General features: G+C 35.6%; 1 protein-coding gene across 1 annotated transcript; it reads right to left on the bottom strand.

Annotated features, from left to right (window-relative positions):
- Window positions 1–1,445: 1,445 nt before the first annotated feature.
- Window positions 1,446–18,051, bottom strand: LOC100371055 (mannose-P-dolichol utilization defect 1 protein-like). The gene is made up of 5 exons (XM_002734119.3): window positions 17,920–18,051; window positions 8,608–8,673; window positions 7,269–7,401; window positions 3,834–4,038; window positions 1,446–2,110 (listed from the first exon to the last, which is right to left on the bottom strand). Exons 1-5 carry the CDS (start codon window positions 18,011–18,013, stop codon window positions 1,889–1,891), a joined length of 720 nt encoding a protein of 239 aa, XP_002734165.2. The 5' UTR covers window positions 18,014–18,051; the 3' UTR covers window positions 1,446–1,888.
- Between the last annotated feature and the right edge of the window lie 3,698 nt (window positions 18,052–21,749).

The raw sequence follows: 21,749 nt of genomic DNA, 5'->3' as shown, positions 1-21,749 counted from the left end.
TTCTAAGATAACGAATAATGGTTTACAATTTATTCTGCGTCTTGAGACATGTTGAAAATTACCAAACTAGGTTTACAGAGTATGGCAAACTTCCGAATGTCTGGTTTCTGCCTTCTCCACAACTCATTTACATATCAGCTTTGATATTATCATAATTAGTAAGTATTCACGCCTTCTAGTATATAAGCATTGCTGCAATTACATGTATATTTAATGTTGTATTTAAATTTATATTCCATCCAGATGGAGGTCAAAGGTCACCGGACTGTCATAAAAGTTTTAAAATGTGAACAAACTTGTAAAGAACATAGTGCCTTCATTCGTCTCTTTCCCTTTCACCTGTCTATTTGAATGTGATTGGAAAAATGTTTAAAATGTCTCATTTTTGGCCTCACTGTGGATTCCTTTCTTTCAACATGAACCATAGTGGGACATTGGGAAAGATGGAGTGTGGTAACGTGGGGGGGGGTAGGATGGATGAGCACTCATAAGCATCAGTTTGTGTCAAGAAAAGTTCCGTTACTTTTAAGTGGATGATTTCAACTGTTGACTTTCTTTGAATTTTCGGCATTCGGATGGGATGCAGAGATATTAAAAACCTGTGGCATATTTACTTAAGCTTTCGAGCAACTAATCCACTGTAGTAAATGAACCCCGAGTTGATGTATGTGATAACACGTACAATTGATCAATGTTCGTAAGTGGAAAAGTTGGTGATGTTTTTCGTGCGTGATTTCAGTTGACGTGGTGCTTGTAATGATATATATATATATATATGTACATAGTTTGTAATGTTGGCGTTGTATTTTTATTCTGCATTAAAGTTACGGTACTGTAAAAAATGTGTGTGATTTATGAAATCAGTGTGGATCAGGGTCAGATGTTCATGTATTATGAAAGTGGATTTTCTTTTCACTGCAAGATTTCACGTAATGTCTGAAATGTGGAATTAAACATCTGCGGCTAAAATCAAATTTGATTTGGAACTTCAATTTCTTTTTTTATAGTTCAATGTCGAAATTGAACTTCATCAAAATTTACCATCCAATGTGTATCGGATATTAAAATTGAAACAATTTTTTGCATTTGTAAAATTCTAGGTATTTTTTTGACACCGCTGTAGTCCTGTTTACTTGCATGAAATGTTACATTTTCCGAAGTTGGAAAAATATAGTCGCCACCCAGTGAAATTACATGGCATGTCATCACGTGTACTAGCTGAAAAAGTAGTTCAAGATGTTCTTCTCTGAATTTGTGTATGGTTACTTCAACAGTCACCACGTTAGAGATGAATTTTACATACATTGTATACATCACCGTATTAAACACTCTTCAGCACTGAGAACAAGAAACACATAACACAAATTTGAATATGCAAATTATGAGAGAAATGATGAATTTTTTATAACTAATTACAAATATACAATTAAAAAAAAACAATGAAATAAAATTCATATGCATATCTTTAATAGTATACTTTCATACTGTTAGATAATTTGCATATACATAAATGGTCTCCTTGAATTACTGGTTATACCCTGTGAGATATCCCAAGCCATGGAAGATATTCTAACTATCATGCCACTCTAGGTGAGAGCACCCTAAGTTGATTAGGGGAGGGGGTATGCTAATCAAGTGTGTACTAAAAAATTAATTGAGGGGAGGGGTGTTTTTATTTTTATATGGGGCTGCCACACCAAGTGTTGGAGATAGTATAATGGACGACTTATGTAAATAACATTCGTGTCAAAAACTCGTATTGAAATTTGATGTTAGTACATCTTATTATTATTGGCAGACATCAAAAGTCAAATGTACAAATTTACATACAAATTCGAAATGCTAAATACAAGTCAAATACTCAATTTAAAACACTAATTAGACAAACTCATTCCTTCTTAGGTTTAACGCTGGAATAGTAGAGAATCTGCGATACTATAACGCAGTTACATGTCGTTGATACAATGTAGGTAGCTATCATGGTAGGATCACCAGTTTCTTGGATTGACGTGAAAATACGAGCGATGGATCCCAGAAACAACATGAGGTAGGTAATGAAGGACAGCTGACCTGTGTGACCGTTTCTGAGGTTTGCCACCACTTGCATCAGCTGTGGAGAAAACAGACAAGTTTTAGCGATGTTGGTATCGATGACAGTCCTAGAATGAGATACGCAACATTATTATGCATCTAACACCGAAAACAATCAAATTTTACTGTTCCATTTCAAATAAAAGCACATCCGCTCCATAACAGATTTACACGTTTAAATTCACCCTTTGATTGGTTAAACTATATCTCAAACATTGACGCATTCAAGATTATTGATGGCACATTCAAACATTTCCACACAACCACTCGTCCGACCTTGCTCCCACGCTTGACTAAGTGGGTATGGTATATCTGTTTTGGGGGTCATGTTTGACTTAGCGCCCACAAAATGTAACCGTCAAGTTACGAAACTCGGTCATTGAACGTTTTTTTTACTCTCCTGAATAATTATGGTGAATAGGATGTTTATGTTTGTGAAAGGTTTTTTCCACATTCAGTTTACCTTTCAAAAATTGTGAATTACAACAAAAAATAATCTTGTCTTTGTTTCATTGAAATCCATGCCAACAGGCCGTATTTAAATATCAATAATTCACTTCTGCAGTGCATTGTGAAAAAATTCCATCATATACAGGTATATTCCACAACTGGTTTATAACAGACATGACCAGTCAGTTCAGAGGGCGTGGGTTGGAGCTCAAATTGTGCAGAGAAACATCATGGCAGAAATTATAAATACAGTTGAATACATTCAACAACCAAGATAAATCTCTCAACTTTGACGCTGTAATTTTTACACTGTAAATGTTACGTAAATATTATGTGCATATTTTTAGTGAGCATTTATTTTCTATGTAAACGTGGAAATGAATGACGACAACACATTTAACAATTTAGTTTTTCAAAAAAAGACTATATTCCCCTTAATCTGGCATTGTGAACGAAAATTCGTAATTTGGATAATTTTTAAAGATGTGCTTCACTAAGCATCCCCTCTCAAAAAACCATGATGAACATGGATGCTAAGATGAGAATAGTATATAATGCATGACAGATTGTATACTTTTGCAAAATGTGTTTTTGTCACGAATTCCGGCTGTTATGTTTTACTGAAGTACAAAAAAGATGTATAATCATCAACATAATACTGCACCCAGACATTAGGGAATTGCATCAACCTTTGTTGCTCATTGGTCGTTACAACAATCAATAAACTTTCTTGGTATTATACGTTGCAATATGCTTATGGTGATCACATATGCACACAATTTCACATCACATGGAACATTAAAGAGCCGCTTTACCTTTATGTGCACAGCAACACAACTAAAATACTACTGAAATATAGTCATTCTGATATTATGATGAATTGCTACAAATCAGCAGCTATTACAGTGCCGGGTCTGTGATTTTCATATTTTGTTTTTTTTTGAAAAAAATATATTTGTATAAAAACAATGATCAAATTTAAAAAGTATAAAAGGGGAGGGTGCAACTTAATGACAGTATTTATAATTACTGGGTGTGTCCAATAGTCAGCTAGAATGTGTACAATGGTACAGAGCTGAGTCGGTCTCTCACAAGGATATTGAGATAGGTTGATTTTACACGGTTTATATTTTTCGGGCAATCAAATTTATCATTCACGAATAACTCAAATTTCAGAATTACCAAAAATACAGAGAAACCGAAACTAAATATGTATTTAATGGCAATTTACATGTAGTTCTAACCTCTCACAACAGTGATGGCACACAACCAACAGATATGTGCTAACTTACCCTGCTTATAACAATCATTACAATATTCATAGACTGTAGAAATGCCAGAAACTGAATGGATACTAAACCCGACAATAGAGTGTACATCATCACAGAGTACAGACTAAGGAAAATTAAAGCCGCTCCACTTTTGCCACTGTAGTATAGAACCAGTATGCCGATGGTGATGCTCTGCACAGCCAGGAAAAAACTTTCACCCCATGCGCTGGAAATTAGAGAAAAAAATCAGTATTTAAATGATCTGCGATGACACATTATAGAAATGTACGTCAGTTGTATCCACATATCACTGTATCAAATAGCACCACCATGTTTCGGTAATTTGTTTTTGTGAAGTTGCGAATTACTAAACCGTTAGAGATCACATTTCAAATCGTTCTATTTTTGTTGTGTCAGAGTTTAGAATACCAGTAAGCAAAAAGTTGCAAAAGAGAATCTGTCGTGAATTCTTATTATTTATCTTTATTTCAATTGCATATGTGATTTTTCGATGTGCGCCCTCTGTGGCAGAATGGATATAGACAGGTGGGAGCTTAGATTACGGAGTGGTAGCTATGTAGAGTGGTGGTTGAAGTCAGAGTTTTCAGCAAATGGTATTGAGGCGAGGCACTGCAGGTAATTAGCGGAACTGTGGGTTAGTAAATGTAGACATTAGTCAATCTTTGAGAGTGGCAGGGCAGAGGCGTTCTCGCCATTATTGTTGGGCGTGTATTTTGCATGGTGTGATACTAATCTGATAGTGACAGAATCCATGTTAGCTTTGAAAGGTTACATACATTCTCACAGTTTCATGTTTGAACATTGAGTTTGTCAATATTTCATATTTCATAAATACTTTTGGCACTGAAAAACTTCGGAAACCCAAACTTGAACTTAACCTCAAAACTCCCATTGGACTGCCTTTTTGCCACAGTATAGGGTCAATACTTACAAGATTGTGCCTGATTGGCTACCTGACCCTAACACATAACAGTCAGACCAATCAGAGAGCAGCTTGTTTGTATAGGTATTTTTGACACATCACATTCCAGATTGTATACTAGTATATGCTTTTACTCATTGTCTGAACATTTATATACCAGTACATGGCATAGAGGCAATACAAGACAATCAACCATCAACTCTTTCTGACATGATTGCCTGTTGAATTATTTTTTATATCAAAATTTGACATAATCGCTTGTTAAATTATTATATGTAAAAATTTGACATGACCACCTGTTGAATGAAACTTTCATCAGAATTTTTACCTAACCACCTGTTGAATGAATTTTATATCAGAAATTGACTGACATAACAACCTGTTGAATTAATCTTTGATATCAGAATTTGACATAACCACCTATTGAATGAATTTGATGTCAGAATTTGACATAACCACCTATTGAATGAATTTGATGTCAGAATTTTAAATAACCACCTATTGAATGAATTTGATGTCAGAATGAATTTGATGTCAGAATTTTAAATAACCATCTATTGAATGAATTTGATGTCAGAAATTGTCATAACCACCTATTGAATGAATTTGATGTCAGAAATTGCCATAACCACCTATTGAATGAATTTGATGTCAGAATTTTAAATAACCACCTATTGAATGAATTTGATGTCAGAATTTTAAATAACCACCTATTGAATGAATTTGATGTCAGAATTTTAAATAACCACCTATTGAATGAATTTGATGTCAGAATTTGACATAACCACCTATTGAATGAATTTGATGTCAGAATTTTAAATAACCACCTATTGAATGAATTTGATGTCAGAATTTTAAATAACCACCTATTGAATGAATTTGATGTCAGAATTTGACATAACCACCCATTGAATGAATTTGATGTCAGAATTTTAAATAACCACCTATTGAATGAATTTGATGTCAGAATTTGACATAACCACCTATTGAATGAATTTGATGTCAGAATTTTAAATAACCACCTATTGAATGAATTTGATGTCAGAAATTGCCATAACCACCTATTGAATGAATTTGATGTCAGAATTTTAAATAACCACCTATTGAATGAATTTGATGTCAGAATTTTAAATAACCACCTATTGAATGAATTTGATGTCAGAATTTGACATAACCACCCATTGAATGAATTTGATGTCAGAATTTTAAATAACCACCTATTGAATGAATTTGATGTCAGAATTTGACATAACCACCTATTGAATGAATTTGATGTCAGAATTTGACATAACCACCTATTGAATGAATTTGATGTCAGAATTTTAAATAACCACCTATTGAATGAATTTGATGTCAGAATTTTAAATAACCACCTATTGAATGAATTTGATGTCAGAATTTGACATAACCACCCATTGAATGAATTTGATGTCAGAATTTTAAATAACCACCTATTGAATGAATTTGATGTCAGAATTTGACATAACCACCTATTGAATGAATTTGATGTCAGAATTTTAAATAACCACCTATTGAATGAATTTGATGTCAGAAATTGCCATAACCACCTATTGAATGAATTTGATGTCAGAATTTTAAATAACCACCTGTTGAACTATTCTTTTATGGCAGAGTTTGGCATAAAGACCTGATGAATGAATGTTGTGTCAGAATTTGACATAACCACCAATAACCCATTTTCCGTTTCGTGTGAGATCTCACGAGACTGTTTTGTCTAGCAACCGGTCGCTAGTCATGTGATAAAGGTCAAGTTTTGATTCAAAATGGCGCTAAATCGAAGACTTTCTCCGTAAATTTGGCGTTTCATCGTCCAACGATCTTGCAACTTGCGGAAAATGGCTTATTGAATGGCATAGCCACCTGTTGAATTATTCTTTTGTCAAAATTTGAAATAGCCATCTGTTGAATGAAACTTTTATGTCACAAATTGACACAATCACCTGATGAACGAAATGTTTGCCAGAAATTGACATTCACCTGCTGAATTATTTTTTTTATGTCAGAAATTGACATAACCACCTGTTGAATGCACATTGTCTATCTTAAATGGTAAATCCTTGGTGGATGCTCACTTGGAGATGTGAAAAAAGATACCAAAGCAAGAATACCAGTATAGTGGAATCAATTCCTCCGTGATGCACATCAGCTGAAAGGAAGTCACAACGGACATTCCTATCCACCTGTGTACCAGTGAAAGCACAACAGTGCTAACTAGTTTGTTGTGTCTTCTCGGGTTAGGAAATACAATATTAAACTTTTACCAACACAGTAATGACAAAACACAAGTTTAGCATATACAAGTAATTTGTAAACAATACATGGCAAGTGACAAATACGGTATTGTAATTTATTCAAATGACATGCACACCATGAGTGATTGGATGTTCATCAAAATAAGTCTTGAGTGTTAGAATTGGCATGATGCTGCATCAGATTCACTATATAGGTTCTGTGTAATTGAATAAAATTAAAATATTAGTCTCATTACTCACACAAATGGAAATCCACTTGCCACACTGTAAGACCATGTAGCTGAGATTGCAACCAATTCCAACACTACACTTATGAAACTGATGCCTTCTCCACTTTGAGCCGCAAGAATCTTTAAAATCTGAGGTAATTTAACTGAAAAAACATAAAAATACAACAACAGAAGTAGCATTATTGTCTTTTTTCCTAAAGAAATTGGTCTCGTACAATGATTAATTTGTTCTGGGGGAAAAAAAAAACATCAGTGAAAGTTATTGGTATGAAATTAAATAATTCATTTTTTTGTATTGGTAATATTATAAGAACCTAATTGTAGAGACGGCAAATATAATCAGTCAAGGAATACAGCAGGATATGGTTCTGGCAAACCTTGTAGGTGTGTCTCAATCCATAAAAACTTAATTTTGATCTATGACAGCTACATTGTAATAGAAATTTACGTGCACATGTATACATGATATGTGAAAGTGTAAACACAATAAGTCCTGAAATGTTCGAAATCAGAACGACATTTTACTTTAAAGAAGAGACATAAATGTCAGTCTGAATCGTTGATAAAAAAAAATACATGGCCATAAATGCCATGAAAATTAAATAATGTGGATATGTTTGATTGTATTGTATCACTGGAAGAATGTGATTCATTCATATGGAATTTGCCCAGTGAATGCGATGCATTCAAATATTGGAGGAGATGTGGATGTATCACATTGAATTTGATCACAAGAAATATTCACACCATTACGTCTTGCCTGTCTGAAATGGGTGGAATGCACCAATTTTAAGTCAAATCTTGAAAATAAATGATGTAAATCAGTAGCCAGGCACACCAAAGAAATGGTCGATAACATGTTGGAACAATTCACATCAGCACGCTCTCATGTCTTGTCTTTTACCAACTTTGAACAAAATCGGCCAAAGCATGTCCAAGAATTGGTTAAAAACACGCAAAAATAAAACCAACATAGCCACAAGTCAGCCATTTTGAATCAAATCATAAAACAAACTGGTGTGCATGAATAACTCATCATGTGTAATGTTCATACTAATAAATCTACTCGGATACATTTGAGAATCGGTGGATGACACAATAAAACTTTGGGATTTTCTTTTTCTCTTATGAAAAATGGCCACCAGTCGGTTTCATTTTTTTGGAAATTCAAAAATACCCGAGAGACCATACAACAGATATAGGCCTTTCCTTTGCATCAAATTAAAACAAAATCTGAGAAAGTATTTAATAAAACAAAATGAATGTGCACGTGTGCGACATCATTTATGTCGATAATTTGACTGCGATTGGAGTCCAGAAATAATATTTTACTGTACCAAGTCACTTACCTATGACTGAACCAACAATAATGCCCATACCAAGACCTTTGCTGATGGCCACTTTAATGCAGGGCACTGTTAAGAAAGAAACAATTATTTATGATGAATAATAAAACAGAAGGGGGAAATCAAGGGGGGGAAAAAGATCATACCAAGCATTTACTAGATGTTGTTCTATTTATGATAACAAATGACATCAACCCAGTAAGTTTAAGTGACATATTGACAACAAAGTGTGACTATTTCAAAACATTTGCAAGACTCGCACAAAATGATAAAAAAGGATAACAGCTAATTTGCATACACAGCACTTATGTCAAAGTGACTGTAGCAAATTTTTAAGTGGTCTAACAGCTACAAGAATAAATGTACTGATTGTTTGTTTGTTTGTTGAAAGTTAACAATACGAGACCCTTCCAAGACTGTATCCAACTAACAGTATGTGCATATTTCTTGTAAGGCCTTATTCATTAATTATGTAAAACAAACAAAGATAATGCAAAAATAAAAACATGAACAACACATATTTAGCTAACGTTTTTAGAATGTAATTCTTGAACACAGCAAGGATTATTCGTGAACCAAGGATTTTCAATTTGTTTTTCAAGCATACCCATTTCATTGAAATTTGCATTTATGTCTTGAAGGACATTACAATCCATTTTTACTATCTATACAACAATCCTGTATTCAATTGCGACCTTGGTACATGAACTATCTTATTTACATGATGGTCCAAATAGCTCTGCTGTTTCAGCAAAGCAAAGTCTTGCAATAAAAAATGGGTAAATAAATAACCTTGGCTTTGATTACATTCTACTTAAGTGTTGTTTTTTTTAAATATATTTTTGTTTCATACATTGAATGTCACTGTTGTCTCTCCTGTTTAATTTGCAAGTGTCCATTCTGACATATAGTGCATTTTTCCAGAGAGAGCATATTCAGTTTGAGACTACGTGACAGGGCTGCTTGATCATCTTTCTATTGCTGGTGTCAACCAAGCCCGGTTGGAAACAAGCTCCCACGAATCTTAACCAAATTTACTAAAATTCGCATTCATTAGTAGATGAATCTTGGCCAGTGGAGTCATGATTCACATTGAGTCTGTGGCTCAAAACAATTAAAGTTTGGGTAGGGTATCAAAGAATCATTGAAAGCAATTGGAGTAGCATTTTTGAAGAAGAAGTAAAATAATAGCGTATTGTCAAAGTCTGATGCAAACACCCTGTGTTCTTGGAAATCAAGTCATTTTGCTCTTGTGTTTTCATGGTGACCAACTGCATTTCAAAAACATATTTTATATATAATGTATCTAAAAAGTACAGTGACCCCTCGCTAAGTCGTAAATATTGAGATCAAAGCAAATAAGGTGACTTATTACGGGTTGCAACTTATCAAGGGGCATCGAGAATTGCATTGCAAATGTATAAATAACACACATATTAATTTACATGTATGTTTTGCTTATTGAAAAACATCAAGATCATGATTAATAAATTCTAAAACTAAAAGTTAATAGTTGATTTTCCGTTCATTGTGAGATCTCGCGTACCGCAATACGTGAAAGATGTGAAAGTCTGATTTGTTTTATTTTGAAATGCCTCTTTCAGAGAGCAATATGGCATTGAGATACCTTTACCTCATCAAAATTTTCCATCATAAAATGTGTATAGCACATTATTTAGTGGGGAAAAACCTCAAAAAATAGTTTCCCATTTGTCCCATAGAATTCCACGCGATGTTTCAACGCCACTAGAACGCTGTGCTCTTTGTTTGTCTTGTTTTTTTTCATTCGAGTAGGATCTGGCAAGGAATGGGAAATGATCTATTGAAAGGTTATATATACGCAATAATATATTGGAAAATCGCGTATTGATTTGTCATAAGTACCACTTGACATCTGGTACATCTACAATTTGTTGTTAGCCATCTAATTATCCGTGATATTGCAATTTGCTGGGGTGGAAATAAGCGAGGGGTCACTGTATTTTATTTTCGTAGGAGCAAGGATAATCTGCTTTATTATGCATACAAGTATGACCTAATAGTCAGCAATACACTGCAAAATTTTTACTGTAAAACCATTTATTTTCACTGACATTTAATTTTACTAATTTGATGTTTTGAGAATATTCACTGTGTTTTAATTTCACAAATTTGTGAAGGAAACAAGTTTTATTGTTATTTTACCTGTTTCTCGTAGATTTAATTTAGCGGAATTTAAAAAATAACAAAATTAAAATTAAAACCCAATGAATAATTAATACATTTACAGTAATTTTTCCCAGGTGGAATTTTTTGTAATATCCGAATTTTATGGCATTCATGAACGGAAAATTTTGTGACTGTCACTGATATCCAATGTGGTAGGATCTGAGAAACTTTGGCTGCTACAAAACGTTGCGAATTTTCACTGAGTTTGTTTCTCCAAAAAAAATACACAGTGGATCAGATTTTACACAATTCATATTTTTCAGACATTCAAATTTAAATTGTTTATAATAATTATTCATTTATGAGTTTATAATTATATTACATTTCTCAGGTCTCCTGGTTATGACTGAATTTCAGAATCACATTTTGCAGCAAAAAAAATGTGTATTTAAATTTAACATCTGGTGACTGCAGTCCCTCTATAAACAGAACGTGCAGTATCTAATAATTAACAGCATGGTTTACAATATGGATTCCACAATATGTTCGCCATCAATTTTCTTGCGGATATTTCGCTGCAACATTTTACAACGTTTTTTTTGAATTTCTAATAAACTTCTTTGTTAATTTTGGGCAAAAAAATCATAAGCGAAAAGCAAGACCTGAAAGTTAAAACAACCATACCATCACATTCAGAATATATTATGTAAAGTTGAATGAAGTTGAGTTTTATTGACTTGACTTAATTATTTGTTAATTATTAACTGTTAATTACAGGACATTCAACCATTAATAATATAGGTGGAGCATACGATATCAACCGCATTATTAATAACTTCGGCAATATGCTACATGCTGATGAATATTCATTGGGTATATCATTTCAACTCAAAATTATAAATAACTTTGCCATGTTATATTCAGACAATATCATATAGAAACGTTACCTTTTGTCAACCTGACTTTTGATAATAACAGGACATTAAATAATAGTTACCGGTACATCATTTAATTTCAATTGAGATGGAAGTGTCACAGCGATTCAATAAACGAAAGCATCTTAATTGGTCTAATGGTTGTGATTTCATTATTCCATGTTAGATAAAGAATTAGACCAATCACATGAATACTAAACAAACAATGTGGCAATACATTGGATAATTGGGTTTGAATAAAGGCCACAATACAATGTTTGAAATGATTTACATAATTTGTATTTAGTAAACTCAAACCAGTCACATCAGTCACATGTGTTTATATACACATATTACACAACCAAAAAGATGAAAGTCCCCTTTTTATAAAACACTTACGCAGAATGGCAGCAAAATCAGACTATCATCACGCCGCGTCCTGTTCGATATGGGACTCACAACGACATATACAATGCATGTAATATACATTGTTTATTTATATGAAATTTGAATGCGAACTGCACAACGACCACCGTCCTTTAAAAGTACAAAACCTGATTCATTCAACCTATCCTTTGTACTTTCCCTTTGGATGAAGCTTAATAAATAAACAAAACTAATAGTAATTATGAAAAATTATGTTTAAGTTGACATAGCGGTTATTGACCAGCATGCTCAGGTATTCTTTCAACAACAATCTCAGACATCTGAAGTAATGACATGATCGCTATGGTTACAAACTTTTACAATACAAAAGTGACAAAAAATACATTAAGATGCCATAACTAACAACATAGAAGTTACAAAATGTGATTAAATATCATCTAAGACAAATATTTAATTACAAATATAATTTAAAATATAATAAACTCCAATTACAAAAACAATAGTTGAATGAGCCACCAGGGTATCAGAAAATAATATATTGCTTTCTAGTAATATTTAATTAACTCCCGATATTGGTCCAATATGGCAGCAAACTGATAAGACCAATCTAATTGAACTTTAATGCACATGGACAGTGTCCACTACTTATACATACAAAATTAGGTGAGTGGATAAAGATTTGTATGATTTTGACATTTTTCCTGAAAATACAGAATGGTGGAAAAAGTCACAAAAATTGAACACAAAACCGCGTGTCCAATAACATTTTAAAAATTTGGTGGAGAGACTATGGTAGGCAGCAGAGCTAATTGAACAATCAGATGTACTTTTTAAGTGATGTACCATGGCACATATATAATTACCAAGCTTTGATACTGCTAAACAGCCCAGTCTTGCAACCTTGAGTGATGTAAAATGTTTTCAGTGCAAATTTTCACTATTTTAGAATTGTACTTTATTCCTTGAAAACATGACTACAAAATTTTGCGTTCGGAATAAATTTGTACGGTAAATGCATTAATAGTTCACTGGGTTTTAATTTCACTGATAAGTAAAGTTCACTACTGTAAAATACTTTATTTTAGCTGGAATTAATTTTCGCTGAAAAGACTTTTTGAGTGTTTTGTATGGAATTTATTTTCACTGATTTTTATAAAGTTAAAAAGTTTTTAACAAGATAAAAGGTATATTCACTGGATTTTATTTTCACTGAATCATCCCCTCAGCAAAAATTAATTCCAAGCAAAAATAAAGTATTTTACACTAAATTATGTAAAATAACAACAAACTCATTGTTTCCTTGACAAATTTGTGAAATTAAAATATTTACATAGTAGGTGACAAACCTAGATAAACAAACAATGAAAATTTAAATAATACTGGTGATAACATTGTTTGTCCATGAATCTAGGCATATGAACAGACTAGTAAATCATATCTGTTTTTTGAGTTCTTCTACACCAATAAAACTTGAACCATGGCTCCACAATCCTTGAGATTGCACCATTGTGTGATGGGAAATACAACTTGCATGGCCCGCCAAGTTGTCTACTTGGTACACAGCTGTTATCATCATCGCATCATTCAGTTCCTGCATTCACACAGTGAGCATCGTTCATTTGCTTTGTCATTTTGATTTTTTTTCCCCCTGTACTCATGTCTCATTTATCTATCAATAAATACAGCTAGGGGGGAGGGGGGATTGTCACACAGGGAACCATACTCTGTTTGGGCAACACATCGCCTTTGTCCCCGAGATGAGTTGGAAGCAGGACATACATGTAGGCCTAAATGACGCCTACACACAGAGTCCCCTTAGGTGGCGCCCTCACTCAAGTACCGCGTCGTCCTTGCCATGATGTTGACGCTTGCCCGCTGAGACTCTCAATCCCCCTACTTTTCACGCATAACAGTTTCTTGTGTCATTTCTAGTGGGTTGATGGGTATTTTTCACTCATAGTCCAAACTGAAACACTATTCTTTTGTAATATAGTTACAATATTGCTAAGGTCATATGGAAGTTTCGTTTGTTTTCAAAAACTAACATTTCTGTAACACACCGCTTTGTGAAACATAACTATTCTCTCAGACAGGTCTATGTTACCTGCTTAAAATTAAAGTGGTGGAGTTCAGCATCAGCAATCATTCCCAACATGTATTTGTAAGTGCATTGGCATCCTATAATATGAAGTTATTACGAGGATACGTCAAAGTATGCACAAAGACAGTACAGCTGGAGTATTGGCCGACGCGCAGCGAAGGTCAGTGTGATGGTGTACTGTTTGAGTGCATACTTTGAGGTATCTTCAAAATAACCTTATTAATTAATACACACATGTATACATCTTTTCCTTCCAAGGATACATCATGGGAATGCCAAAATCTAAAAAGTTTATAACAGAATCAGCGAACTTCTTTGTGTGGAGTCCAATCAAACCCTGGTGGCAGCCATGTTTGTTTTTATTATTAGGTTTTTTTTTTATTATTATTATTAAATGCATGATCCCCTGACAAGTATGTGTCCTACTTAATCCATGGAGCTAACAAAAGAAGTAGCAGTGACACCTATTGTTTCCTTTGTGTACAATGATAATTGGTGATTGTTTGCCTAACAAACGATGTGGTGTCTGTTTTCCTGTTATCTGCTTAATCTTTTAATGGGGATTCAGAGTATTTCGACAAACTTTGGAAATTATTCGAATAAACAACGGCGAACGCATGTGCAGAACCAGAGTAACAAACATGGCATCAGGCGTGACATGAGTTCCCGTAGACATTAGCGATATAGTTGAAGATTTTTCTGTGGTAGTAGTTGAAAATGAACTAGAAATTTTTCAGCAGTCCTTTTGTATATGTGGTGGTGAAGAGACTGAAAGCATGTAACATAGTGTATTCTTCTCTAGTCAACAACAATGTACTGATTAGCGTCCTACCATGGTATCCTATAGACTAGGCTTTCAATCTGATGACTCGTGATGACAGGGATGTGTCGAGGGTAGGGTGCTTGTGGTGTAAATATTACAATTTGTATTGTGCAAATGATCATACAGACGAAGAATATATTTCATCAGCATTTTTCTAAATCTCAAGACAAGAATAGAAATTTAAACATCTTGAAAATTTAACAACATTTGGCAATGTTTTTGAAGAGTTCCACCACTTTCAACACACAAATTTAAATATAAATTTCAACACTTTTTTTGCGGATGATAATTTCAATTTCATGAGAATGACTATGCTTAGTCTGCTATGAACTTTTGAATGGGGTAAATAATGTGAGATAGGAAACTCGTGACCAAACACGGTAGCCATGATTATACAAATGTTATAGGAATGCATGTGTTATTTAACGCACACTATGCTTTTGAAAAAGTTGAATTTCAGGTCAAAACATGTGCTATTTTAAGCTGAATTCAAAACTGACTTTATGATCAATTTTGCTCAAAAATACCACTAGATTAAAAACTGGTGGCCAAATTTATTATTTTAATTTTGTTGTAGTTTTAAAAACAACTGGGCAGTTTTGAAAGTACAGAAAGCTCAGGGATTTTTTTAAACAAGAGAACAGGGGGCAGCGTCCTCATGCCATGGTCATGCGCCCCCTTACCCTGGGAAGCAGATCCTCTGGCAACCATAAAATTCTGATTGACTAGGGATCACATGCGGCCACAGTCTTTACAGCAAGTCTCAGAAGTATTGGGGCAGCCAACTCGCTAGCGAATTGGCTAACTGCTTGGGTTTCGACTAAACGATTGGCTTTCGAATCTTGCTGGCGCCGTCTTGTGATCACGCCCACTTAAGGCGAATCTATATAACAGTAGGGGACGATCCTCATACTTTAGGAGCTATTCGGCAACGGTCTTACAGTTGGATGGCGATTTCGATTTTTTCAGCGGTTGGCTTAATGTTATCCCAACGGATCGTGATTGTGAAAGTTTGTTATTTTCTCCCTGATTTGTAGGAAACTGTTTCTCAACTTGTCTATTTAGTGTCAAGCAGTGTTCGAGAAGGTTAACCTCATATAATAAATATCGGTAGATTAATCGCATTTATAATATTATCACACCAGCTGACTGTGGCCATTTTCGGGCTCAAATCATTCAAGGGAATCCAGACATGTACCAGCCTGAGGATGCGTAAAAACATAGCATGTCCCCTAATGCAATATAGACTCGCCAAGAGTGGACGCGATCACAAACCGGCGCCAGCGAGATTCGAAAGCCAACCGTTTAGTCAAAACCCAAGCAGTTAGCCAATTCGCTAGCGAGTTTGCAAATTGGCTGCCCCAATACTTCTGAGACTTGCTGTAAATGTGATAGTAATTTTGGCCCCAAGGAAGCTATAGAATGCTCCATTTTAACTTAAAATTATCAAAAACTCTACACCCTGGTAAGGAGCACCTTATCTCCCCCACTTCTGACCTGGTGGCGCCACTGAATTGCAGTGCTCCCTCTTGCAGTTTTTTTCTAGAAAAACCCCTGGTTATTTTACCAAAACATGGAAAACAATACGCTTATGATGATAATAATAATTCCTATATTGAAATTATATCCATTTGTTGTTATGGTATTCATTACATCATTGAGCACTTTAATGGTAAAGGAAAATTTGAAAAACAATTATTTTTTTACTTCGATGCAGCATTGCAAGAAAATACCGGTTGCAGCAGCACATAATTATGCATCGCTGACGACGGTTTGCATTCATTTCGTTCATGACTACAGCATCCGACCATATTTAGCTTCTCTTCCCTCCATCATCATAACATACCAGTATGCCTCTGTAAATGTTCTATTAAATTCACCACAAGCGTGTGATTTCAGCTCATGTAAAACATTCGCACAACAAATCTTGGCACATGCCGAGTTTTGGCCCCAAGCATCTATCGGGACAGAGATCAAATTTTTTTTGGGACATGCCAACCCAGTCCCGACCGTTCACACACACACACACACACACGCGCCGAGATCTCTAACGTTAACACCACTTTAATTCGTAATATGTCCTAAGCGTTCATGCATGTTATCTTAGCACAGGCTAAGGTATTTGACTTCTTAGCCCTTGCCAAAGACACTAGAGAAGAGGGACATGCAACTGCGGCAAACATGAAAGGAAAGTAACGGAAGTTCTGTGCAACATCTCTTGGGGGACGGGACCGCTATGCAAACAGATGTTTGGCATCCCGCGTCGTCACGTGACCAATTTCGCTTCTCTAGTGTCTTTGCCCTTGCTAAGGAGCTGTGCCTGAACTACATAATTGATGCATTTGAGGATTAGTGTTATCAGCTGTAAATAAGCTACAAGGGGCTCTGTAAACAAAGGCTATGCAAGTGATTAACAACACTCGTTAACATAGCCACACCTCCGATAAACAATTGGGCCTTCAACCCCAAGTCCAATGACAGGCAAGAATTTCATATTTTGCTGTTTTTTTTTTTTGAGTAACTCGCTGGTTTATGCGACTGTTTTCAATGGACATAATAACTTGCCCATACTTCTACAAATGTTGTGTTCTTTGGTTGAAAGTCAGTTGATGAGTTTTTTTTTTTTTGTTTTTTTTTTTGGTGCACTGATCCACCGTTCCTCAACCGACTGATCGCAAGTTCACTGATGACTGACTTGTTTGTTTTTTCAGGGTATTATAATGCTGGAAATTGCCTTTGAGCATAGACCACTTTGAGCAAGTAAATAAGACCAAATACACGACAGGGTAAATACTATGTTAAATCAAAGTACAGTAAACACGATGGGTTTGATACCGGTGTCGCGCCGCTGCAATCAATGCGTGTCACGGTAAGTATCGCCATGGAAACTCACCGTATAACTGCCAAACTCGGTACATTCAAATGTGGAAAGTTAAACTTACCATCGAGCAGGTTGAACTTGACGAAAAACTCATCGTAACAGTGCTGTGGGAGAAAAAACAAAACGAGAGTTTGAAACCAGCTGATCGTCTCCATGTTGTCAAAGAGTAAAGGTCAAACAAACCTCGTTTTCGCGATTTATTCTTTTCGGTCTAGCGTCGTTGGGTGGCGCTACTGTTGAATACTTTCGTCTACGTCATGAATTCATAAATACGATTATGACATAATATACGTTTAGTTTTAGTAATGCGATTAATGAATTATGGAGAAAACAGATGTTCACTAATGACTTTTATTATTTATCGATCTGACCTGACATAGATATTCAAGTCGTGCTCCTGATCATGTGCCAGCAAGAGCTCTTATGCACACTCTGACATTTCTGTAGACAGTCCAAATACTTTAATTAACCGGACAAAAAAATATAACCAAAATAGAAAGCCGAAAACCTCAATATTTTAATGTTATCGTATAAACCCAATAAACCGGTGTTGTAAGGCAGTATTGCATTTCCCGATGGGAATATTACATTGGATCTGTTCGATACACGGGTCAAGTTTATAGAGAGTATTTTCATAATTCACTTTCATTCTCATTTATCGTGTAAAATCAAACTTACTAGTATGTGTGAGCAATGATGACGTCACTGGCAAGTGGTTATGGTTGACACTCACACGAAGAAGTTCATGTTTACTCAATTCACTGGACTCCTCAGCTCAATTACTGGCACAATGCTGTTTTCTATTTTACGCTTTCTGGAAAATAATTATGTTCTTAAAGGATTAAAAAGAGACACAGCTGTGCAAAGTTTGAACTGTTTCGAACATGTTGTGCGATTTCGGCCGAACGCTGGCATGTTGAGTGTGTGCGTGGCACTTCAATTAAGGTCAATGCCACGTGTATGTAGTGAATTCGGCATGAAGCAATACTAGTATTATGTAAACAGGATGGGTAAGGTGATGCCGTTTAGAAGTATTTCTTCTTCGCCGAATGGGGGCGCTCTTTGTTTAAATTACTGCCGCTAAAATAAGTGAATCGCCACTGAAAGTTGGGAACTTGAAACTTACTTCAACCTGAATGTTTTTTCTTTTAAACGTTATTGCGACGAAATGGTGAGTAATTAATGAATATTTTTACATACGGTATTGTACATTTATTATTTCCAGTGATTCGCGCGGAAATATTTAAATGTTTCTAACATGAGCAGTATCCGGTATATTGATTGGATTTGTGCAGGCATAATAAAATCTCCTCACCGCGACCATCAACAGTGAAACTCTGGACCTACACCCACGCCCAACCCACCCCCAATCCGTCTAACACCGCCATTTCACTTGCCAGGACATCAAAACATTCCCGGCAAGTTTGAAGTTCAACCCAACAATATTATGACAATTTTATTATGGCCGTGGATGTGAATCAGAGTTACAAACATTCACTGAAAATTGAAAGAACGTAGAACATCAACGTATTATACAATTATTCATCTAGTCACGTGTATTCTCGGTATATCAGGGTTGGTTGGTTTTATCTCGAACATTTCTATTCACTGTGGCCGTGAACGGTCTTGCACTGTTTACTAGAGGGCGCACTACTGTAAAGTGTTTCCTCCAGACGCGTCTAATCACACACGCATGGCTTGCCGTTGCTTAGATACAGTTTAACTCGAATGGAGAATTAACATATTGCTTCGACCATTTTCAATTATGACAATGTTGCGCTTATGTGCGCGAATAATTGAGCATTTGAAAAGCGCAGAGAAAACACAATAAAACAAACAGAAAAAAAAGTTTATTTGTAATTACATTATCAATGAAACGGAGTATTCACAGACTTCCGACAATATTGGTTGAAAAAATAACCAAGCCGAGAAACCATGTTATTGAATTGACCCTTCAGTTAATGACTTTCGTATTGCAAATAAAATAACAGAACAGTTTTTTTTAAAACACGTAGACAAAATCTCCCAATGCCAGTTCATCATCATGTGTTTAACGCCTGACAACAGGTCCACAGTTTACGCTTACCAGGATTTCTGTTAATTCTGAAGACAAAACGGTTCGAGGGTCATTCGGGTCGGTTAATACCATTTGGCATAGTCGTAATTGGGATATTTATGCTTTTTGTAATTTCCCCCCTTATTACACAGACACGATATATCATATTTGATGTGGTCATGACGTGTTTTCATGTCCAGGGTTTCCTTTCTCCTTGATTTATGTGTTTCTAATCATGTATGATTGCAATACCGTCTATCTACGTTGGAATTATATTGTTTGCCAGCCGCGGGAAAGGCGACTATAGAAGTTCGGGCATGCGTCACTATACACATTTTTCAAGTCCGTGTTGTTGCAGCTGTTGTTGTCACGTTATTTCTGCTTGTCGTCGTTGTTGTTGTTGTTGTTGTTGTTATTATTATTATTATTGTCGTCAGAGAATGAGTAGTGATAACATTATAAATAAACAGGTGGTGTTCTATCTGTTCTGTTTTTAACATCGAAACATACAGGGACTGCCTTGCAATCAGAGCGACTCGTGCACTCACAAGTTGAAGGCCCGTCACAGTCACATGATGCGTGCTTTGTGAATAAAACCACAGTGTGGTTTGTCTTGTATTGAGAAGAAGTAGATCGAGAGTGTGAGATTACCTTTGTTGTTATTTTGTTATTACACACTTGAGTCCCACAGCTTCCAGTTCAGTGTGGTCTGATGAGCTCGTAATGTTTAATATAGTTGTGTTACGGTGGGGGCGGTGGCCTAATTGTGGCCAGTGTGTAATGCCATTTTTGGGGAAGAAAAAGTGCCACTATACTTTAAAACGTCTGTCAGAGTCTGAATAACGGCACATTTTGTGGACAGATTTTTCCCGCGTGTCCGTGTCCTAGGGATGACCCTCTTTCGCGGTACACAACTTCTCTACCGTCATACACTTTCTTCTCCGCACCTCAAGAGGGCGTAGTGTTGATACTTGCCGATTTTATAAATGATATTGTCTTTACCGTCCCAATGGGTATCCCTCCCTTTCATATCCGACAAAAAAAAACACCAATCATGCACTCAGGCTGAATGTCTCGCCACACCCTCCACCCCCACGCGCGGCATTCACCGTGACGCACCCCTACATCACCACTCTGGCACGTTAAATCGTGTGTATTGGAAAGGGTATACGTTGAAATAGAGTGGAATATCGACATTTTGAAAGAGACTGGGAAGTCTTGGCTGTGCAAGCCACTGCTTCAAACGCATAAATATCGGCGTTAAAATGTTATTTCGTACAAGGAAATCTAACGCAGAGATGAACGAGATGAGCTTCTTTAACGACGAGCATCCGACATACGAAGTCTTTCTGTCTATTTATCTTTCTCCTAGATGTGTGATTGTGATCTTCTTTCCCCATATATGTGCAGCCATCGAATTTGCACCACACGGATACAAAGCCACCCTCCCCGTCACACCTCACACCGGCACGGTTGAAGATATTTAACGTTTGCCAACTCTTCTACACGTTGTGCATAATTCACGAGATATTTCCTTGAATTTACAGAATCCTACAAGAAGATGATTGATAGATGTCTGTGGGCAATGTATTATTCACTCAAGCACGAGATGATAATTTATTAAAATTCATCAAACATCGTAACTAAATAAGTAAATAAGAGCAAATGAAATGTACGTGACAATAGGGCACTGCGTTATTCTGTCTAAGTTGTTGTTAAATATGGAGATGGGGCCGAGTGTGGTGTACGTTGAAGTTCATTCAAGTGCGCCTAATTTGGACATACGGGAACTCAACACTTCCACCACCTTTCGCGAAGTACGGTAATAATTCGGT

Source organism: Saccoglossus kowalevskii, chromosome 1 (genome assembly GCF_978046115.1).
Source record: "Saccoglossus kowalevskii chromosome 1, keSacKowa6.1, whole genome shotgun sequence".
NCBI classification, from domain to species: Eukaryota; Metazoa; Hemichordata; class Enteropneusta; family Harrimaniidae; genus Saccoglossus; species Saccoglossus kowalevskii.
Note: the sequence above shows the minus strand (reverse complement) of the source record. Positions and strands in the feature narration are given on the sequence as shown.

What these genes read in the sequence shown, in the direction of transcription:
- LOC100371055 (XM_002734119.3), bottom strand. Translation starts at nt 18,013, where the DNA reads ATGGAGACGATCAGCTGGTTTCAAACTCTCGTTTTGTTTTTTCTCCCA. An exon ending in TATTGTTGGTTCAGTCATAG is followed by an intron (nt 7,402 to 8,607) that starts GTAAGTGACTTG and finishes ATGTTTTTTCAG; the next exon opens with TTAAATTACCTCAGATTTTA. An exon ending in GCAAGTGGATTTCCATTTGT is followed by an intron (nt 4,039 to 7,268) that starts GTGAGTAATGAG and finishes TCTAATTTCCAG; the next exon opens with CGCATGGGGTGAAAGTTTTT.